General features: G+C 45.3%; 1 protein-coding gene across 2 annotated transcripts; it reads right to left on the reverse strand.

Annotated features, from left to right (window-relative positions):
- Window positions 1-10,086: 10,086 nt before the first annotated feature.
- Window positions 10,087-24,981, reverse strand: cdipt (CDP-diacylglycerol--inositol 3-phosphatidyltransferase (phosphatidylinositol synthase)). Of its 2 annotated transcripts, XM_055882289.1 has the most exons (6): window positions 24,784-24,981; window positions 22,114-22,248; window positions 19,268-19,421; window positions 18,544-18,625; window positions 12,845-12,926; window positions 10,087-12,526 (listed from the first exon to the last, which is right to left on the reverse strand). In XM_055882289.1, the coding sequence occupies exons 1-6, from the start codon at window positions 24,824-24,826 to the stop codon at window positions 12,381-12,383; spliced, it is 642 nt and encodes a 213-aa protein (XP_055738264.1). In that variant the 5' UTR covers window positions 24,827-24,981; the 3' UTR covers window positions 10,087-12,380. The 2 variants fall into 2 exon arrangements, with proteins under 2 accessions (XP_055738264.1, XP_055738258.1); XM_055882283.1 differs by lacking the exons at window positions 10,087-12,526; window positions 12,845-12,926 and having other exon boundaries at window positions 15,150-18,625; window positions 24,784-24,897.
- Between the last annotated feature and the right edge of the window lie 308 nt (window positions 24,982-25,289).

Here is a 25,289-nt window from a genome sequence, read left to right on the forward strand (position 1 = left end):
AAACGTATTAATGCAATAAAACAAGATCACACGCATCTTAAAGGTAAATATACATGTTTCAGGTGCAACAGCTTCATAGTAATAGGAATATACATCAAAATGACAACAAAAAATTGTTTTCGATAGATTGTTAAGGCTAGAAGTGAGGTAGGCTAATGCTCCAGAGATACTGGACTTCTTACTCATATCTGCATCTCTGGTTGTAAAGTAATGCTGCTGCAAATTTGACTGTTGTAGGAGAGTTACTATGGTTATTCCATCAAACTTCAAATTACTGGAACAGTACACAAGGCAGAACAGAACATCTAGGTTAATGGTCAGTGGCCCAAGCCCAGTTCAGACAGGAGGGGGAATCAGATTGCTATTATCTCCAGGAACTTTTGGTTTATATTTTCATTTGTTGCGCTACTAGTAGTGCCTATTGATGTTTAGGAGGCAGCTACAGTAGCTGGAAGATACCATCTTCTGTTTTTAGTTCATTGAATGTATTTTATTTCATCTGGGTGCTTACATCACTGCTAGCACCCTGGTACTACTCGTAGCCCCCTTTCTTCTCAGTCCTTGAAAATACTGAGCAAGAAAGAACAACTTGTGCATTGAAGACTGATGTGTTCCTGTCCTGTCTTTAAATAATATCATTGCAGAGCTACATAAAAGCCCTAAATGACAGCCTTGATGTGACTCTTCATTTCTTGGTTGTTCTGTGATAAATACACTGAGTGTACAAAACATTATGAACAATGTTCTTTCCATGACATAGACTGACCAGGTGAATCTAGGTGAAAGCTATGATCCCTTATAGATGTCACTTGTTAAATCCAGTTCAATTAGTGTAGAGGAAGGGGAGGAGACAGGTTATAGAAGGATTTTTAAGCCTTGAGACATGGATTGTGTATGTGTATCATTTAGATGGTGAACAGGGTATGGTAGTAGGTGCCAGGTGCACCGGTTTGTGTCAAAACCTGCAACGCTTCTAGGTTTTTCCACACTCAACAGTTTCCAGTGTGCATCAAGAATGCAAGAATTGTCCACCATCCAAGGGACATCCAGCCAACTTGACACAACTGTGGGAAACATTGGAGTCAACATGGACCAGCATCCCTGTGGAATGCTTTTCGTCACTTGGAGGTTGCTGTGCGAAGTTGCTGGAATTAGAACACGCTGTCATACACGTCGACTCAGAGCATCCCAAACATGCTCAATTGTTAACATGTCTGGTGAGTATGCAGGCCATGAAAGTACTGGGACGACTTCAGATTCCAGGAATTGTGTACAGATCCTTGAGACATGGAGCCGTGCATTATCATACTGAAACATGAGGTGATGGCGATGTGTCTCAGGATCTCGTCACGGTATCTCTGTGCAGTGAAATTGCACGTACTGCCAAATTCTCTAAAACAACGTTGGAGGCGGTTTATTGTAGAGAAATTAACATTACATTTCTCTGGCAACAGCTCTGGTGGCAGTCGGCATGCCAATTGCACACTCCCTCAAAATTTGAGACATCTGTGGTATTATGTTGTGTGACAAAACGTCACATTTTAGAGCCTTTTATTGTCCCCAGCACAAGGTGCACCTGTGTAATGATCATGCTGTTTAACCAGATTCTTGATATGCCACACCTGTCAGGTGGATGGATTATCTTGGCAAAGGGGAAAACACGCACAAACAGGGATGTGAAAAAAATGTGCACACAAAATTCGAGAGAAATAAGCCTTTTGTGCAAATGGAACATTTCTGGTATATTTAATTTCAGCTCATGAAACATGGGACCAATACTTTACATGTTGCGATTATATATTTTTTTCAGAGTACATATTTTCCAGGATGTTGAAATGGTATCTTTCCGGACTTTGAAACCAGGTTCATTTTCAGTTCTAAATGAAAGTTGAAAATAATTATTTTCCAGAAAAGCCAACGAATAGGAGTTTTACCTGACCAGGTCACCAGATCAAGAGAACTCCAGGCCCCAGAAAATACATACATTTGAACCTGTGGTGCCACCTCTGGATCATATTGTAGTTCATAAGGTAAAGGTTTATTTGTTGTGAATTAATCTTTCACTTGTTTTGCCGTCCTCAAAGAGGAAGAGTCTGGGATTTGCTGTATCAGGGTCCAGAGTCACATACACTGCATCTTCTTCATCATCAAATCAGGAAACTTCCTCATTCAGTTAAGACATTTCTCCTCAAGCTCATAAAAAGCCCCCCTCACCTTTTCCTCCAGCTGAGACAAAGAGCTCCTCACTCCTCTCTTCACACCCCTTCCACACAGAGCACTGTGAAAACTGATCTCAGACAAGTCCTGGACCTGGGTGAGTGTGGGGGGGCGCAGGGATGACACGTTCTGTAGGAGGTGGTCCCCAGTGTGAGAGCTGCTCCAGCTCAGTGCGTCTCCTCTGTAGCTCAGTGATTTCCTGCTCCAGCTCTCCGATACACACTCCAGTCCACCTCTCTGCACTTTTCTTCTCCTCGTTAACATTCTAAATGTAGTTAGCCTGGCTTCTCGCAATGGAGCACACGAGAGCAGTGAACACCTGCACGCCGTCTGCTATGTCAAGTTCTGTGTCTCTGTTGCTGAGCTCTACGGAGTGTTTGTACTCCTCAACCTTCAGCTGTCGCTCCTGAATCATCTTCTGCACCTGTGCTTCCAGCTGAGCCCTCCTTTCTCCATACTCTTCCTAGAGGGACGGTGTGGTGAGCCTTGTAGTGTGTCTCAGTGCAGAACTGATACACATACGCCTGGTCAGTCCTACAGAACATCTCCAGGAGTCTGTCATGCTTCTTACACATTCTGTCTTCCAGGCTCTCCACGGGGTCGATCCGCTTGTGTCTCTCCATGGCTGGGGCTGAGGCTGCAGGTGAGTCTCACAGGAAGAGGTTAGACACACCAGGAAGGAAAGTAGTGCCTTGCGCTTCGTCCCAGTGCAGACGTCACAGGCCACTTCTCTAGACTTAGTAGGGTGCTGGCCTGGGCTGCTGGTAGCGTTCCATTGAACTGATTTCCTGAACTGAGCGGCCATCTCAGAAATCAAAGTATCGACACAGATCTGGTCTCCTATCAAAAGTAATTTTACACAGTGGACACTGGCACACGTAATTGCTATTCAAGTACTTTCCGATGCAGGTCTTGCAGAAGTTGTGTCCACATGAAGTGGCGACTGGCTCAGTGAACACGTCCAGATAGATAGAGCACTGGAACTGCTCTTCAGACAGCAGACTGCAGCAGGAAGCCATGTCTAGACAGAGACCAAAGATGAAATGATAAAACTATATTATACAATTATAACGCATTTCCTGGAATTATTGGTATAACTTGTGATAATATTTTATGAATAGACACATCCAGCCTAGTTGAAGTGAGCAATACATTAAACTGGATACCAGTGGAGGCTGCTGAGGGGAGGACGGCTCATAATAATGGCTGAAATGAAATGGAGGGAATGGAATGATATCAAACACATGAACACCCCCCCCCCCCCCCCAAAAAGGTGTGTTTGATACCATTCCATTCCGGCCATTATTATGAGCCGTAATCCCATCAGCAGCCTCCACTACTGGTTACCAACATTTCGGTGAAGCTCGTTTAGTTTAGTAAAACTTCTTTGAAAGATTTTGCCTGCTTGACATTTCAAACGGAATAGGGACCAAACTTGACATTTTATTTTATATTCAACACTCTTTGGCTATGCTAAGGTTTCCGATGTTAGATCTACTGAACAAAAGTATAAATGCAACATGCAATAATTTCAAAGATTTTACTGAGTTCCAGTTCATATAAGGTCAATTTAAATAAATCAAATCAAATTGTATTAGTCACATGCATCGAATACAACAAAATGCTTACTTATGAGCCCCTAACCAACAATGCAGTTAAAAAAGAAAGAATAAGAAATAAAAGTAACAAGTAATTAAAGAGCAGCAGTAAAATAACAATAGCAAGACTATATACAGGGGGGTACCGGTACAGAGTCAATGTGCGAGGGCACCGGTTAGTCGAGGTAATATGTACATGTAGGTAGAGTTATTAAAGTGACTATGCATAGATGATAACAACAGAGAGTAGCAGTGGTGTAAAAGAGGGGTGGGGGGGGGGGGGGGGGTGCAAATAGTCTGGTTAGCCATTTGATTAGATGCTCAAGAATCTTATGGCTTGGGGGTGGAAGCTGTTTAGAAGCCTCTTGGACCTAGACTTGGCGCTTCGGTACCACTTGCTGTGCAGTAGCAGAGAGAGCAGTCTCTGACAATTTTTAGGGACATCCTCTGACACCCCCTGGTATAGAGGTCCTGGCTGGCAGGAAGCTTGGCCCCAGTGATGTACTGGGCGGTACGCATTACTTTCTGTAGTGCCTTGCAGTCGGAGGCCAAGCAGTTGCCATACCAGGCAGTGATGCAACCAGTCAGGATGCTCTCGATGGTGCAGCTGTAGAACCTTTTGAGGATCTGAGGGCCCATGCCACATTTTTTCAGTTTCCTTAGGGGGAATAGGCGTTGTTGTGCCCTCTTTGCGACTGTCTTGGTGTTCTTGGACCATGTGAGTTTGTTGATGATGTGGACACCAAGGAACTTGAAGCGCTCAACCTGCTCCACTACAGCCCCGTCAATGAGAATGGGGGCGTGCTCGGGTCCTCTTTTTCCTGTAGGCCACAATCATCTCCTTTGTCTTGATCACGTTGAGGGAGAGGTTGTTGTCCTGGCACCACACGGCCAGGTCTCGTCATTGTCGGTGATCATGCCTACCACTGCTGTGTCATCGGCAAACTTAATGATGGTGTTGGAGTAAATGCATTAGGCTCTAATGTATGTATTTCACATGACTGGGCAGGGGTGCAGCCGTGGGTGGGCCTTGGAGGGCATAGGCCCACCCGTTGGGGAGCCAGACCCAGCCAATCAGAATGAGTTTTTCCCCACAAAAGGGCTTTATTAAAGACAGAAATACTCCTCAGCACCCCACACCCATCAGACGATCCCACAGGTGAAGAAGCCCGATGTGGAGGTCCTGGGCTGGTGTGGTTCCACGTGGTCTGCTGTTGTGAGGCCGGTTGGATGTACTGCCAAATTCTCTAAAATGACGTTGGAGGCAGCTTACAGTGCATTCGGAAAGTATTCAGACCCCTTGACTTTTTCCACATTTTGTTACGTTACAGCTGAATGCTCCCCTCATTAATCTACACACAATAACACAATGACAAAGCAAAGATTGGTTTTTAGAAACGTTTGCAAATGTATTAAAAACTAAACTGAAATACCACATTTCCGTAAGTATTCAGACCATTTACTCAGTACTTTGTTGAAGCACAATTGGCAGCAATTACAGCCTCTTCTTGGGTATGACGCTACAAGCTTGGCACACCTGTATTTGGGGAGTTTCTACCATTCTTCTTTGCAGATTATCTCAAACTCTGTCAGGTTGAATGGGGAGCATCGCTGCAAAGCTATTTTCAGGTCTCTGCAGAGATGTTCGATCGGGTTGAAGTCGTGGCTCTGGCTGGGCTACTCAAGGACATTCAGAGACATGTCCTGAAGCCACCCCTGCATTGTCTTGGTTGTGTGCTTAGGGTTGTTGTTCTGTTGGAAGGTGAACCTTCGGCCCAGTCTGAGGTCCTGAGCGCTCTGGAGCAGGTTTTCATCAAGGATCTCTCTGTACTTTGCTCCGTTCATCTTTCCCTCAATCCTGACTAGTCTCCCAGTCCCTGTCGCTGAAAACCATCCCCACTGTCACGCTCTGATCTGTTTCACCTGTCCTTGTGCTCGTCTCTACCCTCCTCCAGGTGTTGTCCATCTTCCCCACTTATCCCCTGGGTATTTATACCTGTGTTTTCTGTCTGTCTGTGCCAGTTCATCTTGTTTGTTCAAGTCAACCAGAGTTTTGTCTCAGCTCCTGCTTTTCCCCTGTCTCTCTTTTTCTAGTCCTCCTGGTTTTGACCCTTGCCTGTCCTGACTCTGAGCCTGCCTGCCATCCTGTGACTTTGCCCCTACTCTGAATTACCGACCTCTGCCTGACCTGACCCTGGACCTACCTGCCTGCCGTCCTGTAGCTTGGCCCCCACTATTCTGGATTATCGACCCCTGCCTGCCTTGACCTGTCGTCTGTCTGCCCCTGTTATTGCAATAAACATTGTTACTTCAACACAGTCTGCACTTGGGTCTTACCTGAAACCTGATACCCACAGCATGATGCTGCCATCACCATGCTTCACTGTAGGGATGGTGCCAGATCTTGGTTTCATCAGACCAGAGAATCTTGTTTCTCATGGTCTGAGAGTTCTTTAGGTGCCTTTTGTCAAACTCCAAGCAGGCTGTCATGTGCATTTTACTGAGTGGCTTCCGTCTGGCCACTCTACCATAAAGGCCTGATTGGTGGATTGTTGCAGAGATGGTTGTCCTTCTGGAAGGTTCTCCCATTTCCACAGAGGAACTTTGGAGCTCTGTAAAAGTCACCATCGGATTCTTGGTCACCTCCCTAACCAAGGAATTCCCCAGGGAAGTTGTTTAGGACCCTAGCTTTTTATTTTTTTTACTGACAACATGTCACTGATTTTGAGTAAAGCCAGAGTTTCTATGTATGCGGTTGACTCAACACTATACACGTCAGATACTACAGCGACTGAAATGACTGCAACACTCAACAAAGAACTGCAGTTAGTTTCACAGTGGGTGGCAAGGAATACGTTAGTCTTAAATATTACTAAAACTAAAAGCATTGTATTTGGAACAAAACACTCACTAAACCCTAAACCTCAACTAAATCTTGTAATAAATTATGTGGAAATTGAGCAAGTTTAGATGACTAAACTGCTTGGAGTAACACTAGATTGTAAACTGTCATGGTCAAAACATATTGATGCAGTAGTAGCTAAGATGGGGAGAAGTCTGTCTATAATAAAGCAATGCTTTGCCTTCTTAACAACACTATCAACAAGGCAGGTCCTACAGGCCATAGTTTTGTCGCACCTTGACTAATGTTCAGTCGTGTGGTCAAGTGCCACCAAAAAGGACTTAGGAAAATTGCAATTGGTTCAGAACAGGGCAGCACAGTTGGCCCTTGGATGTACACAGAGAGGTTATATTAATAATTTGCATGTCAACCTCTCCTGGCTGAAAGTGGAGAGATTGACTTCATCACTACTTTCATTTATGAGAGGTATTGACATGTTGAATGCACCGAGCTGTCTGTCTAAACTACTGGCAGACAGCTCGGACACCCATGTATACTCTACAAGAGGTCTCTTCACAGTCCCCAAGTCCAGAACAGACTATGGGAGGCACACAGTACTACATAGAGCCATGACTACATGGAACTCTATTCCACATCAAGTAACTGACGCAAGCAGTAAAATTTGATTTAAAAACAGATTTAAAAAACACCTTATGGAACAGCGGGGACTGTGAAGCAACACAAACATTGGTACAGACACAATAACATACGCACTATACATACACATGGATTTAGTAATGTAGATATGTGGTAGTGGTGGAGTAGGGGCCTGAGGGCACACAGTGTGTTGTGAAATCTGTGAATGTATTTTAAAATTTTATAAACTGCCTTAAATGTTGCTGGATCCATAATAAATACAAATGCTGAATAACTTTTTTGGTACCGTTCCCAAGAGGTACCAAAAAAGTTATTCAATCCTGTCTCGGAGCTCTACAGACAATTCATTCGACCTCATGGCTTGGTTTTTGCTCTGACATGCACTTTTAACTGTGGGACCTTATATAGACAGGTATGTGCCTTTCCAAATCATATCCAATCAATTGAATTTACCACAGGTGGACTTCAATCAAGTTGTAGAAACATCTCAAGGATGCACCTGAGTTCAATTTCGGATCTCATAGCAAAGGGTCTGAATAGTTATGTAAATTTGTTTTTTATATATATATATTTTAAACCTGTTTTGACTGTCATTAAGGGCTTTTATGTGTAGATTGAGGAGGATGTTTATTTTATTTTATCCATTGTAGAATAAGGCTGTAATTTAACAAAATGTGGAGAAAATCAAGGGGTCTGAATACTTTTCAAATGCACTGTTTGACAGAGAAATTAACATTGAATTATCTGGCAACAGCTCTGGTGGACATTTCTGCAGTCAGCATGTCAATTGCATGCTCCCTCAAAACTTGAGACATCTGTGGCATTATGTTTTGTGAAAAACTGCACATTTTAAAGTGGCCTTTTATTGTCCCCAGCACAAGGTGCACCTGTGTAATGATCCTGCTGTTTAACCAGCTTTTAAAAAATTTAACAGTGCAAGTCAGTTAAGAACAAATTCTTATTTACAATGACGGCCTACCGGGGAACAGTGGGTTAACTGTCTTGTTCAGGGGCAGAACGACAGATTTTTACCTTGTCAACTCGGGAATTCGATCCAGCAAGCTCTTTCGGTTACTGGCCCAATGCTCTAACCAGTAGGCTACCTGCCACACCCAAGCTTCTTGATATGCCACACCTGTCAGGTGGATGGATTATCTTGGCAAAGAAGAAATGCTCACTAACAGGGATGTAAACAAATTTGTGCACAAAATTTGAGAGAAATAAGCTTTTTGTGCATTTGAAAAATGTGAGATTTTTTACTTGAGCTCATGAAACATGGAACCAACACTTTACATGTTGCGTTTGTATTTTTGTTCAGTGTAGTTAACTAGCCAAAGGCTGAACCAGTATCTGAGCAGAGGAGATTATGAATATGACAAGAACTTCTCTCTGCCCACAAAGCTACTATTCACCAGCTGTCAAAATATGTTCGTTACTCACCAGATATGCCTGCCATGCATGCAACTATCGTCACATACTGCCGCTATGTACTTCCAAAAATGTGTCATGTATTGTTTTTGACCGGAAGAGGCACCATTAGAGGCACCTCTTCCGTGTGACTAACATACGTACAGTTGATTACGATAGGCTCCTTGGGCCAATGCTTAATTTAGTAAATGGCGGATCTCTATGGCAAGACATCCATTCACCCAAGTTTTTTCAAAATTGGGGCAGTGTTATCTGAGATATTGCGTGGGTTAGCTAGACTTATATACCTGAGAATGTCTTCCAAATTTCATCACTCTGAGTCAAACATGTGCCTGTTATTTCGCCACCTTGTGGACAATATGAACGTTCTTGCATATGTGGAGTCTCGGGACAGTGTTTGCAGCATGTCTACCAAACTTTGTTACAAAACAAGTATCCTTGACTGATTTATAAGCTTATATTTATGTGGCAGACCACATCCATGTGAATGTTTATTGGTCAATAGTCTGGAAAATACAGAGAGACCTTAGTTAGATGCCACACATCAAGTTTCGTGCAGATTGGTCATTTGGTGCCAGAGTAGCGTTTGAGTTTTTCACAAAATCCCAAATGGCGGAAAATACATCTTGACGGACCTTATGGATCCCTGAGGAAAATGAGTTCCTTGTGAGGGACCTATGTACCGAATTTCATGACTTTAGATCAAAAGGGTGTGACCTTTCATAGTTTGCATTTTTAAAATGCTTGTTATAGTGCCACCATCTGGCCAATTTTGTAAATGCCGGATCTAAATGGCGTGCCGCCTCATTTTGCCAAAGTTTCGTCAAAATCAGGCCAGTGGGGTCAGATATCGCGTGTGACATAAGCATGTACGCACGGAGACAGATACACAGTCCCCTCCCAGAGTTCATCGTGGAGGACAACGACGACGTTGCTAATTCCGCGAGTTGTCTTGAAAGCAGCATCAGAACTCAAGACTAAAAGTCTGCATGTTTTTTGCTTAGAAATTCCTATTGGTTGATTCTGAAAAAATAAGGAATTTCTAGAACGACTCTGGACCTCCACTTTGACAACACTATCTAGAAACTCAACGGCCACTGTACAAGGTGGGACCCCGTGTGGTCCAGCGGTCGCAGCCGCTCACCTTGGCACGCATTTGTGCCAGAGTCGGCATGGGTTCGAGTCCGGCCCCACTGCCTTTTAGCTCGCCCTCACCGTTTCCTCTGCCTTTCCAGCACTTAACGGTCTCTGGGGCGCAACTAGAGACTGGGATTGGTCCTTTGAAAAAAGGACACTGTACAAGAAGCCATGCACATAACGACGAAAGATAGGAGAGCAAACTGGTAGGTTCAAAGTTGTCTTTTATTACCTTTTCATCTATTGCCGTTGACAAAGACATTCTCCACAATATCTGCAAGCCGGAGGCACTGCATGGAAATAAAACCTAAAACACCTTTCTTACACTGACACCCACAATGCAGTTAAAGATATTATCATAGATCTCACATGGCTTGGTTTTTTTTTGCTCCTCCCTCTCACCTTCACAATGATCCAAAGTATACAGCACATTCTCCCAGACGTCTTGTTGAACTCAAATTAACTAGAGATCTTTGACGCCATCTGGCTGATAGCATCGTCGCCACACTCCAAACACAGTTTCTAATGGTTGACAAATAAAACAGATCAGCCACAGTATATATATAGTACACACGGTCACATAGTGATGATAGAAAAGCTCGTAGAATAATATTTATAATAACACTCAAAACATAATACTCAGGTGGTCTTCACTTGAGCTCAGGAATGTGCCCAATATAGATGAATGCATGTCTGTAAGCAAGTGTGTGAGTATGTGTGTGGCAAGCGCGTGGGTGTGTGTATGTATACGTGTCTGCAAAGAAAGTGTGCGCACACGTCTAAGAAAGTGTGTGCGTCTTCCCCATCCAATCTTCACTGCAACGTAAAGGTCCAACACCACCTCTACAGTCACCACTACCCAGGGGCGCAACTTTGGTTTTAGAAGTGGGGGGGACAATTATTATATATATTTTTTAATCCAGTCGGATAAACACTCCAAACAGCCTACCCGACCGCTCGGAGGCGTCCGCATGGTCCTAAAGCACACCATTGCCTCGTTTTATGAATCACATTCCAATGATAAAACTGGGGGCGGCAAATTAAATTTCATAATTTGGGTGGGGGGGGGGGGGGGGGAGACATGTCCCCAGTGAAAGTTGCACCCCTACCATTACCAGTTGGTACAAGTTGCACTGGTTCAGGGTCAGATATGCTATCCTCCTGATGGTCAAGGTTAAGAGTTGTGGTTGGGTAATCTGATCCCAGATCTGTGGCCGGGGCAACGTCTACCTCGTAAGTACACCGGTTGTATTTGGTCCACGTGAAAAAGACAATTTGATTTGATTACCACAGTAAAAAAATAAGAAATAATGGGAACCAAAGTAAAGCTGTAAAGACTCAATTGTCAAGATAACAAGTGAACTGATGGTGAACGACATCTCTAGTGCAACTATTTCAAATCATTACTGATGACGGCGACAGATAATAATAAAAACAACCATAGGAATTTAAATATTAATAGGAACAGTGACTTGGACGTTACCACTTAAAAGAGTATTTCAAGATAAACACGTATCGCTCAAACCCTTGGTTATGAAGTCTACTAAATAAGGTCGGGTGAAAAGTGATTCATGTTGGATAGTTAGGGTAGACAATATTAAAGCCTGCAATGATTTGCTAGCATACAAAAATATAGCATTACTGTTGACTTTTTCAAGTTTTGACACCAGTTATTATGTCAGGCTTATAACACTATACAAGTAGGCTTAATAACAGAAGGTTTAAGTTGTTACAATCTTCTAACTAAAATAAATAACAATCATCAGATTGGTTTTTAAAAAGGTCCCCTGACTAAGCTTAACCTCCATCTTTGCTACGTCACACAATAATATTTGTTCTCACACTTCAACTCTATTCAAGAAACACAGCAACTCTCTCTGCTTTCTGTCTGTGTCCCAATCCTCTCAAATATCCTAATTTCCTTGCTTCATTTTCTTGTCTCCTTCCCTTCGATATCACTAACGTTTTTTCCCCCAATGATTTCACGCCCTTTCCTATCAGTGCTCAAGCGGCGACTAAGAAAAGTGGGTTATTTGAGATTTTTGGGACACAGGGTGCATCTCAATAGTCTAGTGGCTTCCTCTCCTCATCTCCAATCCTTTCTCTCGTCTGATGTGAAATAACTGGATGGGTAAGCAGAATTGACTAGTAGGCATCCGCCATACTATTTTCACCAATCTCTCGTTTTCAGATCAGTGCAGATGGAAGGAAAGGACATGAGGAAAGGAAGCCACTTTAGACTATTGAGAAGCACCCATCTACAGCCTTCTACACCCTCCCTCTCTCCCCCCCTCTTCTTAGCCTTATCCTAACTCGACCTCTAGCCCCTAGGCATTCAAGTAGATCCGAGAGGATCGGGTCGGTGTAAAACGTAGGGAAAAAAGCCGGACCTAGCCTATCAGAGGACAAGGTGGATTGGATCCCAAATCGTTACACCCATCCTCTCAGATCTACACACGGACCAAGGGATTAAGAGCGCCCCCCCCACCCCTCTCCTTCTCTCACTCGGCCTTGCTCCTCTCCCTCTCGCGGTCGGACATGTCGATGGCAGCCATGTTCCTGGAGGCGGTGATCAGGTGCAGAACGCTGATGGCAGACTTCAGCACACACACCACGGCACAGACACCAAGCAGCCACTGCAGCCACACTGGAGAAGAGAAAAGAAGAGAAGAAGTCCATTGTTCCCACATTGCCCCTTCCTAATGCGTAGGACCTGGTGTACAGACCAGCTATTTAGCAGAGGATTAACTACGCCTCTGTGAGTGAATATGAGCCAACGAATTTAGACAGAGGCAAGAAGGGAGGGATATTACAGAGGGAGATTGAGAGCGATTTGAAGAGAGGGAGAGAACGGAGACTGGAAGATATGCAAAGGGAGAGAAAAGAGAATGGGGATATGAAAGGAGAGGGAGAAACTAAGAAAAGAAGGTGGGGGGGGGAAAGAGAGTAGAGTGAAGAGACTCACCATGGGGTTCCTCAATGTAGTAGGAGACGTAGAGCAGGCAGAAGAAGAGCTCGTTCCCCATACACATGACAAACAGCACCGGCTATGGAAGACAGCAGTTAGATCAGCCTGTTGGCATGTTGGTGTGTGTGTGTGTGTGTGTGTGTGTGACCATGTTGGTGTGTGTGTGACCATGTTGGTGTGTGTGTGTGTGTGACCATGTTGGTGTGTGTGTGTGTGTGACCATGTTGGTGTGTGTGTGTGTGTGTGTGACCATGTTGGTGTGTGTGTGTGTGTGTGTGACCATGTTGGTGTGTGTGTGTGTGTGTGTGTGTATGACTATTTCTTACCCGGGAAGTGTAGTAGAGGCGAAGAATGGGGTTTCCAGATAGATCAATGGCCTTGTGGCTGGTGTGTGTGACCATGTTGGTGTGTGTGTGTGTGACCATGTTGGTGTGTGTGTGTGTGACCATGTTGGTGTGTGTGTGTGTGACCATGTTGGTGTGTGTGTGTGTGACCATGTGTGTGTGTGTGTGTGTGTGTGTGTGTGTGTGACCATGTTGGTGTGTGTGTGTGTGACCATGTTGGTGTGTGTGTGTGTGTGTGTGTGTGTGTGTGTGTGTGTGTGTGTGTGTGTGTGTGTGTGTGACCATGTTGGTGTGTGTGTGTGTGTGTGTGTGTGACCATGTTGGTGTGTGTGTGTGTGACCATGTTGGTGTGTGTGTGTGTGACCATGTTGGTGTGTGTGTGTGTGTGTGTGACCATGTTGGTGTGTGTGTGTGTGTGTGTGACCATGTTGGTGTGTGTGTGTGTGTGTGTGTGACCATGTTGGTGTGTGTGTGTGTGTGTGTGTGACCATGTTGGTGTGTGTGTGTGTGTGTGTGTGTGACCATGTTGGTGTGTGTGTGTGTGTGTGTGTGTGACCATGTTGGTGTGTGTGTGTGTGTGTGTGTGTGACCATGTTGGTGTGTGTGTGTGTGTGTGTGTGACCATGTTGGTGTGTGTGTGTGTGTGTGTGTGACCATGTTGGTGTGTGTGTGTGTGTGTGTGACCATGTTGGTGTGTGTGTGTGTGTGTGTGTGACCATGTTGGTGTGTGTGTGTGTGTGTGTGTGACCATGTTGGTGTGTGTGTGTGTGTGTGTGTGACCATGTTGGTGTGTGTGTGTGTGTGTGTGTGACCATGTTGGTGTGTGTGTGTGTGTGTGTGTGACCATGTTGGTGTGTGTGTGTGTGTGTGTGTGACCATGTTGGTGTGTGTGTGTGTGTGTGTGTGACCATGTTGGTGTGTGTGTGTGTGTGTGTGTGACCATGTTGGTGTGTGTGTGTGTGTGTGTGTGACCATGTTGGTGTGTGTGTGTGTGTGTGTGTGACCATGTTGGTGTGTGTGTGTGTGTGTGACCATGTTGGTGTGTGTGTGTGTGTGTGACCATGTTGGTGTGTGTGTGTGTGTGTGACCATGTTGGTGTGTGTGTGTGTGTGTGACCATGTTGGTGTGTGTGTGTGTGTGTGACCATGTTGGTGTGTGTGTGTGTGTGACCATGTTGGTGTGTGTGTGTGTGTGACCATGTTGGTGTGTGTGTGTGTGTGACCATGTTGGTGTGTGTGTGTGTGTGACCATGTTGGTGTGTGTGTGTGTGTGACCATGTTGGTGTGTGTGTGTGTGTGACCATGTTGGTGTGTGTGTGTGTGTGACCATGTTGGTGTGTGTGTGTGTGTGACCATGTTGGTGTGTGTGTGTGTGTGACCATGTTGGTGTGTGTGTGTGTGTGACCATGTTGGTGTGTGTGTGTGTGTGACCATGTTGGTGTGTGTGTGTGTGTGACCATGTTGGTGTGTGTGTGTGTGTGACCATGTTGGTGTGTGTGTGTGTGTGACCATGTTGGTGTGTGTGTGTGTGTGACCATGTTGGTGTGTGTGTGTGTGTGTGTGTGTGTGTGTGTGTGTGACCATGTTGGTGGGTGTGTGTGTGTGTGTGTGTGTGACCATGTTGGTGTGTGTGTGTGACCATGTTGGTGTGTGTGTGTGACCATGTTGGTGTGTGTGTGTGACCATGTTGGTGTGTGTGTGTGTGTGTGTGTGTGTGTGTGTGTGTGTGTGTGTGTGTGTGTGTGTGTGTGTGTGACCATGTTGGTGTGTGTGTGTGTGACCATGTTGGTGTGTGTGTGTGTGTGTGTGTGTGTGTCCATGTTGGTGTGTGTGTGTGTGTGTGTGACCATGTTGGTGTGTGTGTGTGTGTGTGTGTGTGTGTGTGTGACCATGTTGGTGTGTGTGTGTGTGTGTGTGTGTATGACTATTTCTTACCCGGGAAGTGTAGTAGAGGCGAAGAATGGGGTTTCCAGATAGATCAATGGCCTTGTGGCTGGTGTGTGTGTGTGTGTGTGTGTGTGTGTGTGTGTGTGTGTGTGTGTGTGTGTGTGTGTGTGTGTGTGTGTGTGTGACCATGTTGGTGTGTGTGTGTGTGTGTGTGTGACCATGTTGGTGTGTGTGTGTGTGTGTGTGTGTGTGTGACCATGTTGGTGTGTGTGTGTGTGTGACCATGTTGGTGTGTGTGTGTGTGTGTGTGTGTGTGTGACCATGTTGGTGTGTGTGTGTGTGTGACCATGTTGGTGTGTGTGTGTGTGTGTGTGTGTGTGTGTGTGTGTGTGTGTGTGACCATGTTGGTGTGTGTGTGTGTGTGTGTGACCATGTTGGTGTGTGTGTGTGTGTGTGTGACCATGTTGGTGTGTGTGTGTGTGTGTGTGTGACCATGTTGGTGTGTGTGTGTGTGTGTGTGTGACCATGTTGGTGTGTGTGTGTGTGTGTGTGTGACCATGTTGGTGTGTGTGTGTGTGTGTGTGTGACCATGTTGGTGTGTGTGTGTGTGTGTGTGACCATGTTGGTGTGTGTGTGTGTGTGTGTGTGACCATGTTGGTGTGTGTGTGTGTGTGTGTGTGTGACCATGTTGGTGTGTGTGTGTGTGTGTGTGTGTGACCATGTTGGTGTGTGTGTGTGTGTGTGTGTGACCATGTTGGTGTGTGTGTGTGTGTGTGTGTGACCATGTTGGTGTGTGTGTGTGTGTGTGTGACCATGTTGGTGTGTGTGTGTGTGTGTGTGTGTGACCATGTTGGTGTGTGTGTGTGTGTGTGTGTGTGACCATGTTGGTGTGTGTGTGTGTGTGTGTGTGTGACCATGTTGGTGTGTGTGTGTGTGTGTGTGTGTGACCATGTTGGTGTGTGTGTGTGTGTGTGACCATGTTGGTGTGTGTGTGTGTGTGTGTGACCATGTTGGTGTGTGTGTGTGTGTGTGTGACCATGTTGGTGTGTGTGTGTGTGTGTGTGACCATGTTGGTGTGTGTGTGTGTGTGTGTGTGTGTGAGACCATGTTGGTGTGTGTGTGTGTGTGTGTGTGTGACCATGTTGGTGTGTGTGTGTGTGTGTGTGTGACCATGTTGGTGTGTGTGTGTGACCATGTTGGTGTGTGTGTGTGACCATGTTGGTGTGTGTGTGTGACCATGTTGGTGTGTGTGTGTGTCCATGTTGGTGTGTGTGTGTGTGTGTGTGTGTGTCCATGTTGGTGTGTGTGTGTGTGTGTGTGTGTGTCCATGTTGGTGTGTGTGTGTGTGTGTGTGTGTGTCCATGTTGGTGTGTGTGTGTGTGTGTGTGTGTGTCCATGTTGGTGTGTGTGTGTGTGTGTGTGTGTGTGTGTGTGTGTGTGTGACCATGTTGGTGTGTGTGTGTGTGACCATGTTGGTGTGTGTGTGTGTGTGTGTGTGTGTGTCCATGTTGGTGTGTGTGTGTGTGTGTGTGACCATGTTGGTGTGTGTGTGTGTGTGTGTGTGTGTGTGACCATGTTGGTGTGTGTGTGTGTGTGTGTGTGTATGACTATTTCTTACCCGGGAAGTGTAGTAGAGGCGAAGAATGGGGTTTCCAGATAGATCAATGGCCTTGTGGCTGGTGTGTGTGACCATGTTGGTGTGTGTGTGTGTGTGTGTGACCATGTTGGTGTGTGTGTGTGTGTGTGTGTGTGTGTGACCATGTTGGTGTGTGTGTGTGTGTGTGTGTGTGTGTGTGTGTGTGTGACCATGTTGGTGTGTGTGTGTGTGTGTGTGTGTGTGTGACCATGTTGGTGTGTGTGTGTGTGTGTGTGTGTGACCATGTTGGTGTGTGTGTGTGTGTGTGTGTGTGACCATGTTGGTGTGTGTGTGTGTGTGTGTGTGTGTGTGTGTGTGACCATGTTGGTGTGTGTGTGTGTGTGTGTGTGTGTGTGACCATGTTGGTGTGTGTGTGTGTGTGTGTGTGTGTGTGTGTGTGTGTGTGTGTGTGTGTGACCATGTTGGTGTGTGTGTGTGTGTGTGTGACCATGTTGGTGTGTGTGTGTGTGTGTGTGACCATGTTGGTGTGTGTGTGTGTGTGTGTGTGTGTGTGTGTGTGTGTGTGTGTGTGTGAGACCATGTTGGTGTGTGTGTGTGTGTGTGTGACCATGTTGGTGTGTGTGTGTGTGTGTGACCATGTTGGTGTGTGTGTGTGTGTGACCATGTTGGTGTGTGTGTGTGTGTGACCATGTTGGTGTGTGTGTGTGTGTGACCATGTTGGTGTGTGTGTGTGTGTGTGTGTGTGTGTGTGTGTGACCATGTTGGTGTGTGTGTGTGTGTGTGTGTGACCATGTTGGTGTGTGTGTGTGACCATGTTGGTGTGTGTGTGTGACCATGTTGGTGTGTGTGTGTGTGACCATGTTGGTGTGTGTGTGTGTGACCATGTTGGTGTGTGTGTGTGACCATGTTGGTGTGTGTGTGTGTGTGTGTGTGTGTGACCATGTTGGTGTGTGTGTGTGTGTGTGTGTGTGTGACCATGTTGGTGTGTGTGTGTGTGTGTGTGTGTGTGACCATGTTTGTGTGTGTGTGTGTGTGTGTGACCATGTTGGTGTGTGTGTGTGTGTGTGACCATGTTGGTGTGTGTGTGTGTGTGTGACCATGTTGGTGTGTGTGTGTGACCATGTTGGTGTGTGTGTGTGACCATGTTGGTGTGTGTGTGTGACCATGTTGGTGTGTGTGTGTGACCATGTTGGTGTGTGTGTGTGACCATGTTGGTGTGTGTGTGTGACCATGTTGGTGTGTGTGTGTGACCATGTTGGTGTGTGTGTGTGTCCATGTTGGTGTGTGTGTGTGTGTGTGTGTCCATGTTGGTGTGTGTGTCCATGTTGGTGTGTGTGTGTGTGTGTGTGTGTGTCCATGTTGGTGTGTGTGTGTGTGTGTCCATGTTGGTGTGTGTGTGTGTGTGTGTGTGTCCATGTTGGTGTGTGTGTGTGTGTGTGTGTGTCCATGTTGGTGTGTGTGTGTGTGTGTGTGTCCATGTTGGTGTGTGTGTGTGTGTGTGTGTCCATGTTGGTGTGTGTGTGTGTGTGTCCATGTTGGTGTGTGTGTGTGTGTGTGTCCATGTTTGTGTGTGTGTGTGTGTGTGTCCATGTTGGTGTGTGTGTGTGTGTGTCCATGTTGGTGTGTGTGTGTGTGTGTGTGTGTGTCCATGTTGGTGTGTGTGTGTGTGTGTGTGTGTCCATGTTGGTGTGTGTGTGTGTGTGTGTCAATGTTGGTGTGTGTGTGTGTGTGTGTGTCCATGTTGGTGTGTGTCCATGTTGGTGTGTGTGTGTGTCCATGTTGGTGTGTGTGTGTGTGTGTGTCCATGTTGGTGTGTGTGTGTGTGTGTGTGTGTGTGTGTGTGTGTGTGTGTGTATGACTATTTCTTACCCGGGAAGTGTAGTAGAGGCGAAGAATGGGGTTTCCAGATAGATCAATGGCCTTGTGGCTGGTGGATCCCTTCATCATTGAGCTGAGACAGAGAAAGAGCGCGACAGAGAGAGAGAGCAAGCGAGACAGAGCGAGAGAGACAGAGAGAGCGGGGGAGGGAGAGAGCGGGGGAGCGAGATGGAGAGAGGGAGGGAGCGTGAGAGCAAAAGAGCCCGAATGAGAGAGATACATAATGAGAGCGAGAGAGAGATGAGCGAGAGAGGAAGAAAGAAAGAGAGAGAGGTTTAACCTTTAATTCAGTACAAGGACATTACACCACCATTACATATGCATGTGATGCCCCTGGGTGCATCTCAGTAGTCTAAAAACAGCCTTTCCCTTCATCCAAATTGGAAAAAAACACACGCTAAAGCAATATTGTGGGTGTCTACTACTGGGAATCTGCTGTCACGTGTCCATTCCTTTCAAATCAGTCGAAGGAGAGGATTATTGAGATGCAACCAACATGTTAGCCACATTGACCTAGATACATCTGATGGATCAACAAACTACACACACTTGGCTGTGGATGGGGCGAGGAGCCCCAATACAACTCAAAGAAATCGGCGACAACCCCCCCCCCCCACACTTAATGGACACAAAACATTCACCGAATCCATTATTATTTGTGTAAATCGTATATAATGTACAGTTCGTGGTTCTCCGAGGCTCTTTTGTTATGTACCTGTGCAGGTGCAGCCAGTGGCTGGCGATGTCCAGGCTCATGCTGATCTGGAAGAGGAAGGTGTAGGAGGGGTAAAGCAGAGCTAGGTTGACCAGGAGACACATGGTGGCACAGCGGTCTGTCAACATGTCCAGCATCGCACCAAACTTAGTGCCTACAGGACAGGGGAGAGATAGGGAGAGGTTCTTTATGTACAGCACATTGATTTATACAAAATGATTACCCAAATGTATTTTTTCGCAAATTATGTGAAAAGGAATTAGAGAATGCTGTGCAGGAACTTCAAACACTGGCTGGCAAAGCTCCAGATAGCTGAGACATTTGCAAACTGTACGACTCGGTGTATGGAAAATGTGATGCCGTGCAGTGACAATGACAGCGAGAACACAAATCTCTTCACTCCCAATCGATAGACTCCTAAAGTCATCACGATACAGTACTCAATATGTCTGTCTAGGCTTGGGTGATATACCTTTAATACTGTATACTGGAATTTCAAAAACACACACTGATTTTCAATACCGTAAACCAAAAAAATGAAGGGGGGGGGGGGGGGGGGGGGGATGCGTGCTACGCCACTGCTTATAAGTTAAGTATAACTATAAGAAATTTAAGATGTGTCAAATAAATGATGTCCAGCTCAGGGCTCCAGCTATGCATTTGTTTTGCTTACTTTCTAGCTAAGTGGCTAAATGTCAAGACCAATCATCTTGGTTACAGCAGAGATATTCAACCCCCTCCTGAATCAAGGTCCCTGTTGCCTAAATTGTTTTGTGTGTAATTATTATTATGATGATTTTTTTTATGTTTTCAATACTGCCCCTTATGTGCACTTCTGGTAATACCGTGAACCTCGGTATGGTACAGAAACGATATGGCTGTATGAAAATCTAGACACCGCCCAACCTTATGTCTGTCGGCTGCAGACCACTGGAGGTTCCCACTGGTCACTAAAGACACACACAGACAGACTGTGTACTTTCACATTTCCGCTCGGTCTATTCTGACATACCTTCGCGTCTCCCATTCGTACTCCTGTTTCGTGCACGTTTAAACCACTCGCCCGATCGGTTGATTTCCATTCATACCTTTTTTTCTTCTTTTTTTATACATTGTTGATATTTGGATCAACGACAGGCCTATCACCTGCTGCCATAGCCGTGATTACAGACACCTGCAAGTGTCCAATGGAAACCTCCTTGTGACCTGCCGTGTTTGACATGAAACCCTGATTGAGACAGCTTAGCTGTTGAAATGTTGGTGAATAAAGTATGCAGCTTTTCCTTTTGGACTTATTCATTAGCAGTATTACGAAACCTTACAGATGCAAACAGCAAGTTTTTCCGCCAATACACAAAACAGATACATCAGCATCAGACATTTGTGCAGCTAATGAGCTCCGGTTCATGACCACGGCGCTACTTTATAATAGAAGAGAAACGGCAAAGGAGAGAGAAACACATTCGAGCTGTTATTCTCCAGGATTGCCTGAAAGCCAGACGCAGATTTAGACTGGAACAGCTGTGGGAATGGGGCAGGAACTGTCATACTCCGGGCGAGATGTGGTCCAAACCGCACAAGAGGGCCCCAAGTGACAAGGATCTACCGGACGTGGGCATCAACAGCACCCACTACCCTGGGCTGAGCTCCACTGCCGTCCTCCAGGACCACTCCTCCGGTATGATGGAGCACGTGGCTGACCCGTCTATGTGGAGAGGCTAAGCATTGCTCTGGGGGGGGGGGGGGGGGGGGTTTGACCAGTATGCCAGGCCGTAGGGGGGGTGGCCCTGGTCATCTCCACGGTGTTAGAGGTGATCCTCATAGTCAACAAGGAGGTACCGCTGGGACATGGGGGACATGCTGCATCCGGTGTTTGCCGGGGAGAAGACCTCGGCGGTGCGTAACTGGATGGATGAGTATCTGAAGCTCGTGCAGATGGATCTGGAGACCGAGCCACTCCTCCTTGAGGACACCAAGCGTGTGGAGGGTCAGCTCAGCTTTAACCTGACCGCGCCTAAGGCACGCCATGCTAAGAGACGACCAGACGTCCTCCCGCTCCACGACGCACCGGGTCAATGGAGCTGCCTTCCACTCCCAGATGCTGATCGAGCAGGCTTGACTGGAGAAGGGCCACAAGACGGTCAGAGCCAGGGCCGAAGAAGACATCTACCTACAGGATCCACAGAAGCTGATGGGAGTACCTGGAATCTAAACTCCATATGGATGTTGAATCGACTATGATTGGTACTTACTGCTGGGTTCAATACGTAGAGCAGAATAAGTAGATTGGTAAATCTGTTGATTTTCAAAGCCGTGATCTGAAGTACTGTCAGGTAAAAGGGTTTTGTCGCCAATTTTCTCAACAAACAACGACGGGGGCAAAGAGGTACTTCGCCGACATCCAGAACAATATGGACGCTTTTACAACCCAACGTGGAACTGTCATTGTACCCACCTAATACTAAGTTTGTTGCAAAAAAAAAAGTGTTGCATTGTCTCGTGTCATGGTGACTTTTTCTATATGGACCTAGGTAGGGATTAGCGGCTTGTGGACACAAATATGCTCGACACACGATCCATCTTCCCTGTGATGACACATTTCCACTTTCTGTAATTACGATTTTTTTTATTCAAACAAATAATATGGATAACATGAAGCGCATCCCAACCTAATCATGATTTATCTTTAGTGGACAGCAGCCTTAAAAGAACATTGTTCAAGTCTTTCTGATTTCAGCACAACGCTCAATCGCTCCGACTCTGAGACCAGAGAGTCTGAATAAATCTATCATGGGTTGAATTTACCACAGGGTAAAAAACGACATGAATAGTTGTAATAGTGGTACCTTGGTTGAGGGCGCGGGCGGCGTGCCCATCAAAGGCATCCAGGAGGGCACTGAGCAGGTAGAAGAACACAGCTGGTACGGGACAGCATGGCATCAGGTAGAAGGCAAGCAGAGCCAGCACGATGCGGGCATAGCCTAACAGAGAGAATAAGATCAGAGGAGAGGGGAGGACGAGAGAGGAGGAAAGAGGTAAGGAGGGTGAAGGGAGGTGGTGGTGGTGATAAAAACAGGATTTGGCAAGCCCAATGTGACAACACATTCTGAGACAGACACCTTCGCCCTCTCTGAGAGAAAATCTCCAGGCATTCTAGTGAGCTACATAATCTTAAAGAATTTCTACAGAGAACTTTCCCAACCTAAGACAGTGCCTAAGAAGCCACACATCAGAAACCTAACAGGACGGATATGTAGGTTTAAATTATAGCCTTTAAATAGAATATCTGAACTCTTTAAAATACTTTTTGCCTTTGTCTGGCATGCCAGATGGGTGAAGGGTCTACTTTTCCTACTGTTGGTTCCATTTTTCCAGTCAAGCTCAATCAAGCCCAGATAAAGTACTTGAAATTAATTCAAATATTATTTAAACCAACCCAGGATTGGCACCGAATACACTCCTTCCAATACATAGCTAGATGGTGATACAGGTTGCTGGCACTGGCTCCTTCACACTACTAGCCATCTCTCTATAGCTACTTGTATTGTGAATATACAGTGCATTTGGAAAGTATTCAGACCCCTTGATTTTTCCATATTTTGTTACGTTACAGCCTTACTTTAAAATTCCACATCAATCTACACACAATAATCCAAAATGACAAATCGGAAACAAGTTTAGAAATCTTAGCAAATTTATTACAAATAAAAAACAGAAATACCTTATTTACATAAGTATTCAGACCTTTTGCTACGAGACTCGAAATTGAGCTCAGGTGCATCCTGTTTCCATTGATCATCCTTGAAATGATTAATCCACCTGTGGTAAATTAAATTGACTGGACATGATTTGGAAAGGCACACACCTGTCTATATAAGGTCCCACAGCTCACAATGCATGTCAGAGCGAAAACAAAGGCATGAGGTCGAAGGAATTGTCCGTAGAGCTCCGAGAGTATTGTGTCGAGGCACAGATTTGGGGAAGGGTACCAAAAAAATGTCCGCAGCATTAAAGATCTCCATCATTCTTAAATGGAAGAAGTTTGGAACCACCAAGACTCTTCCTAGAGCTGGCCACCCGGCCAAACTGAGCAAACGGGGGAGAAGGGCCTTGGTCAGGGAGGTGACCAAGAACATGATAGTCACTGACAGAGCTTCAGAGAACCTCTGTGGGGAAAGGGGGAACCATCCAGAAAGACAACCATCTCTGCACCACTCCACCAAATTTTGGAGTTTGCCTAAAGGACTCTCAGACCATGAGAAACAAGATTATCTGGTCTGATGAAACCAAGATTGAACTCTTTGGCCTGAACGCCAAGCATCACATCTGGAGGAAACCTGGTGGTGGCAGCATCATAATGTGGGGATGTTTTTCAGCAACATAGACTGAGAGACTAGTCAGGATTGAGGGAAAGATTAATGGAGCAAAGTCCAGAGAAATTTTTATATTTTTTTTATTTGACCTTTATTTAACCAGGTAGGCCAATTAAAAACAAGTTCTCATTTACAATTGCGACCTGGCCAAGATAAAGCAAAGCAGTGCAACAAAAACAACACAGAGTTACACATGGGATAAACAAACGTACAGTCAATAACACAATAGAGAAATATGTATACAGTGTGTGCAAATGAAGTAAGGAGGTAAGGCAATAAATAGGCCAATAGTGGCGAAGTAATTACAATTTAGCAATTGCAGATCCTTGATGAATACCTGCTCCAGAGTGCTCAGGACCTCATGGGGCAAAGGTTCACCTTCCAAATGAACAACAACCCTAAGCACACAGCCAAGACAACGCAAGAGTGGCTTCGGAACAAGTCTCTGAATGTCCTTTGAATGGCCCAGCCAGAGCCCGGACATGAACCCAATCGTTCATGGGCATCTCTGGAGAGACCTGAAAATAGCTGTGCAGCGACGCTCCCCATCCAACCTGACCAAGCTTGAGAGGATCTGCAGAGAAGAATGGGAGAAACTCCCGAAATACAAGTGTGCCTAGCTTGTAGCATCATACCCAAGAAGATTCGATGTTGTAATCGCTTCCAAAAAGGTGCTTCAACAAAGCACTGAGTAAAGTGTCTGAATACTTATGTAAATGTGATATTTCAGTATTAATAAATTAGCAAAATGTCTAAACTGTTTTTGCTTTGTCATTATGGGGTAGTGTGTGTAGATTGATGAGGGAAAACAACAATTTAATCAATTTTAGAGTAAGACAGTAACGTAACAAAATGTGGAAAAGGTCAAGGGTTTTTTGAATAGTTTCCGAATGCGCTGTAATAGCCATGATTCATGATGGCAAAACCGGCTCAAATCAAACAGACAGATAACATTATGCCATACAATTGACCTTATTTTAGCGCCCAAAAAAACGTAATACTTCCAGATCAACTGTAATATATATATATATTATATATATATTACACCTACTGTAGCTAGCTGCTAATTTGCTAACGCAATCTAGCAAAACATTTTAGACAGTTTTCATTGGATTGGAACCATCCATGTAAATAGAAACTCACCGATCAAATTCGGAACGAAAAGGAAGATGTTTTCCTCGGCCATTGCAGTGGTCTTCAGGGGTTTTCGATAGAGGTTATTTTCGACAAAGGACAATATTTGTCTTATTCCACTCCTCTAGCTTTAGCTACAGTACCCTTCTGACTTCCTCGAATGTAGATTTTTATTTTTGACATAATACTGTGCGACGTCAGACTTCCGGTGAGACGCACAGCTAGGCACCTCCCCTTTAATTGTAAAACGTCGTCCCAAATTACACCCTATTCCCCTATATAGTGCACCAAATTTGAGCAGAGCCCTATAGGGCTTGGTCAAAAGTAGTGTACTAAATAAGGAATAGAGTACCATTTGATACATTTTTTAGCCTCAATCATCAAGGACAGGGGACAAGAAATCAAGCTATTTTGGGCTTATGAGGGCACATGCACATCGTATGCATGTGTCCTACTTGCTGTTACTGTATGAATGATCCATGTACATACGGTAAAGGACTGCAAACTCACTTTGC

Source organism: Salvelinus fontinalis, chromosome 2 (assembly GCF_029448725.1).
Source record: "Salvelinus fontinalis isolate EN_2023a chromosome 2, ASM2944872v1, whole genome shotgun sequence".
Taxonomy (NCBI): domain Eukaryota; kingdom Metazoa; phylum Chordata; class Actinopteri; order Salmoniformes; family Salmonidae; genus Salvelinus; species Salvelinus fontinalis.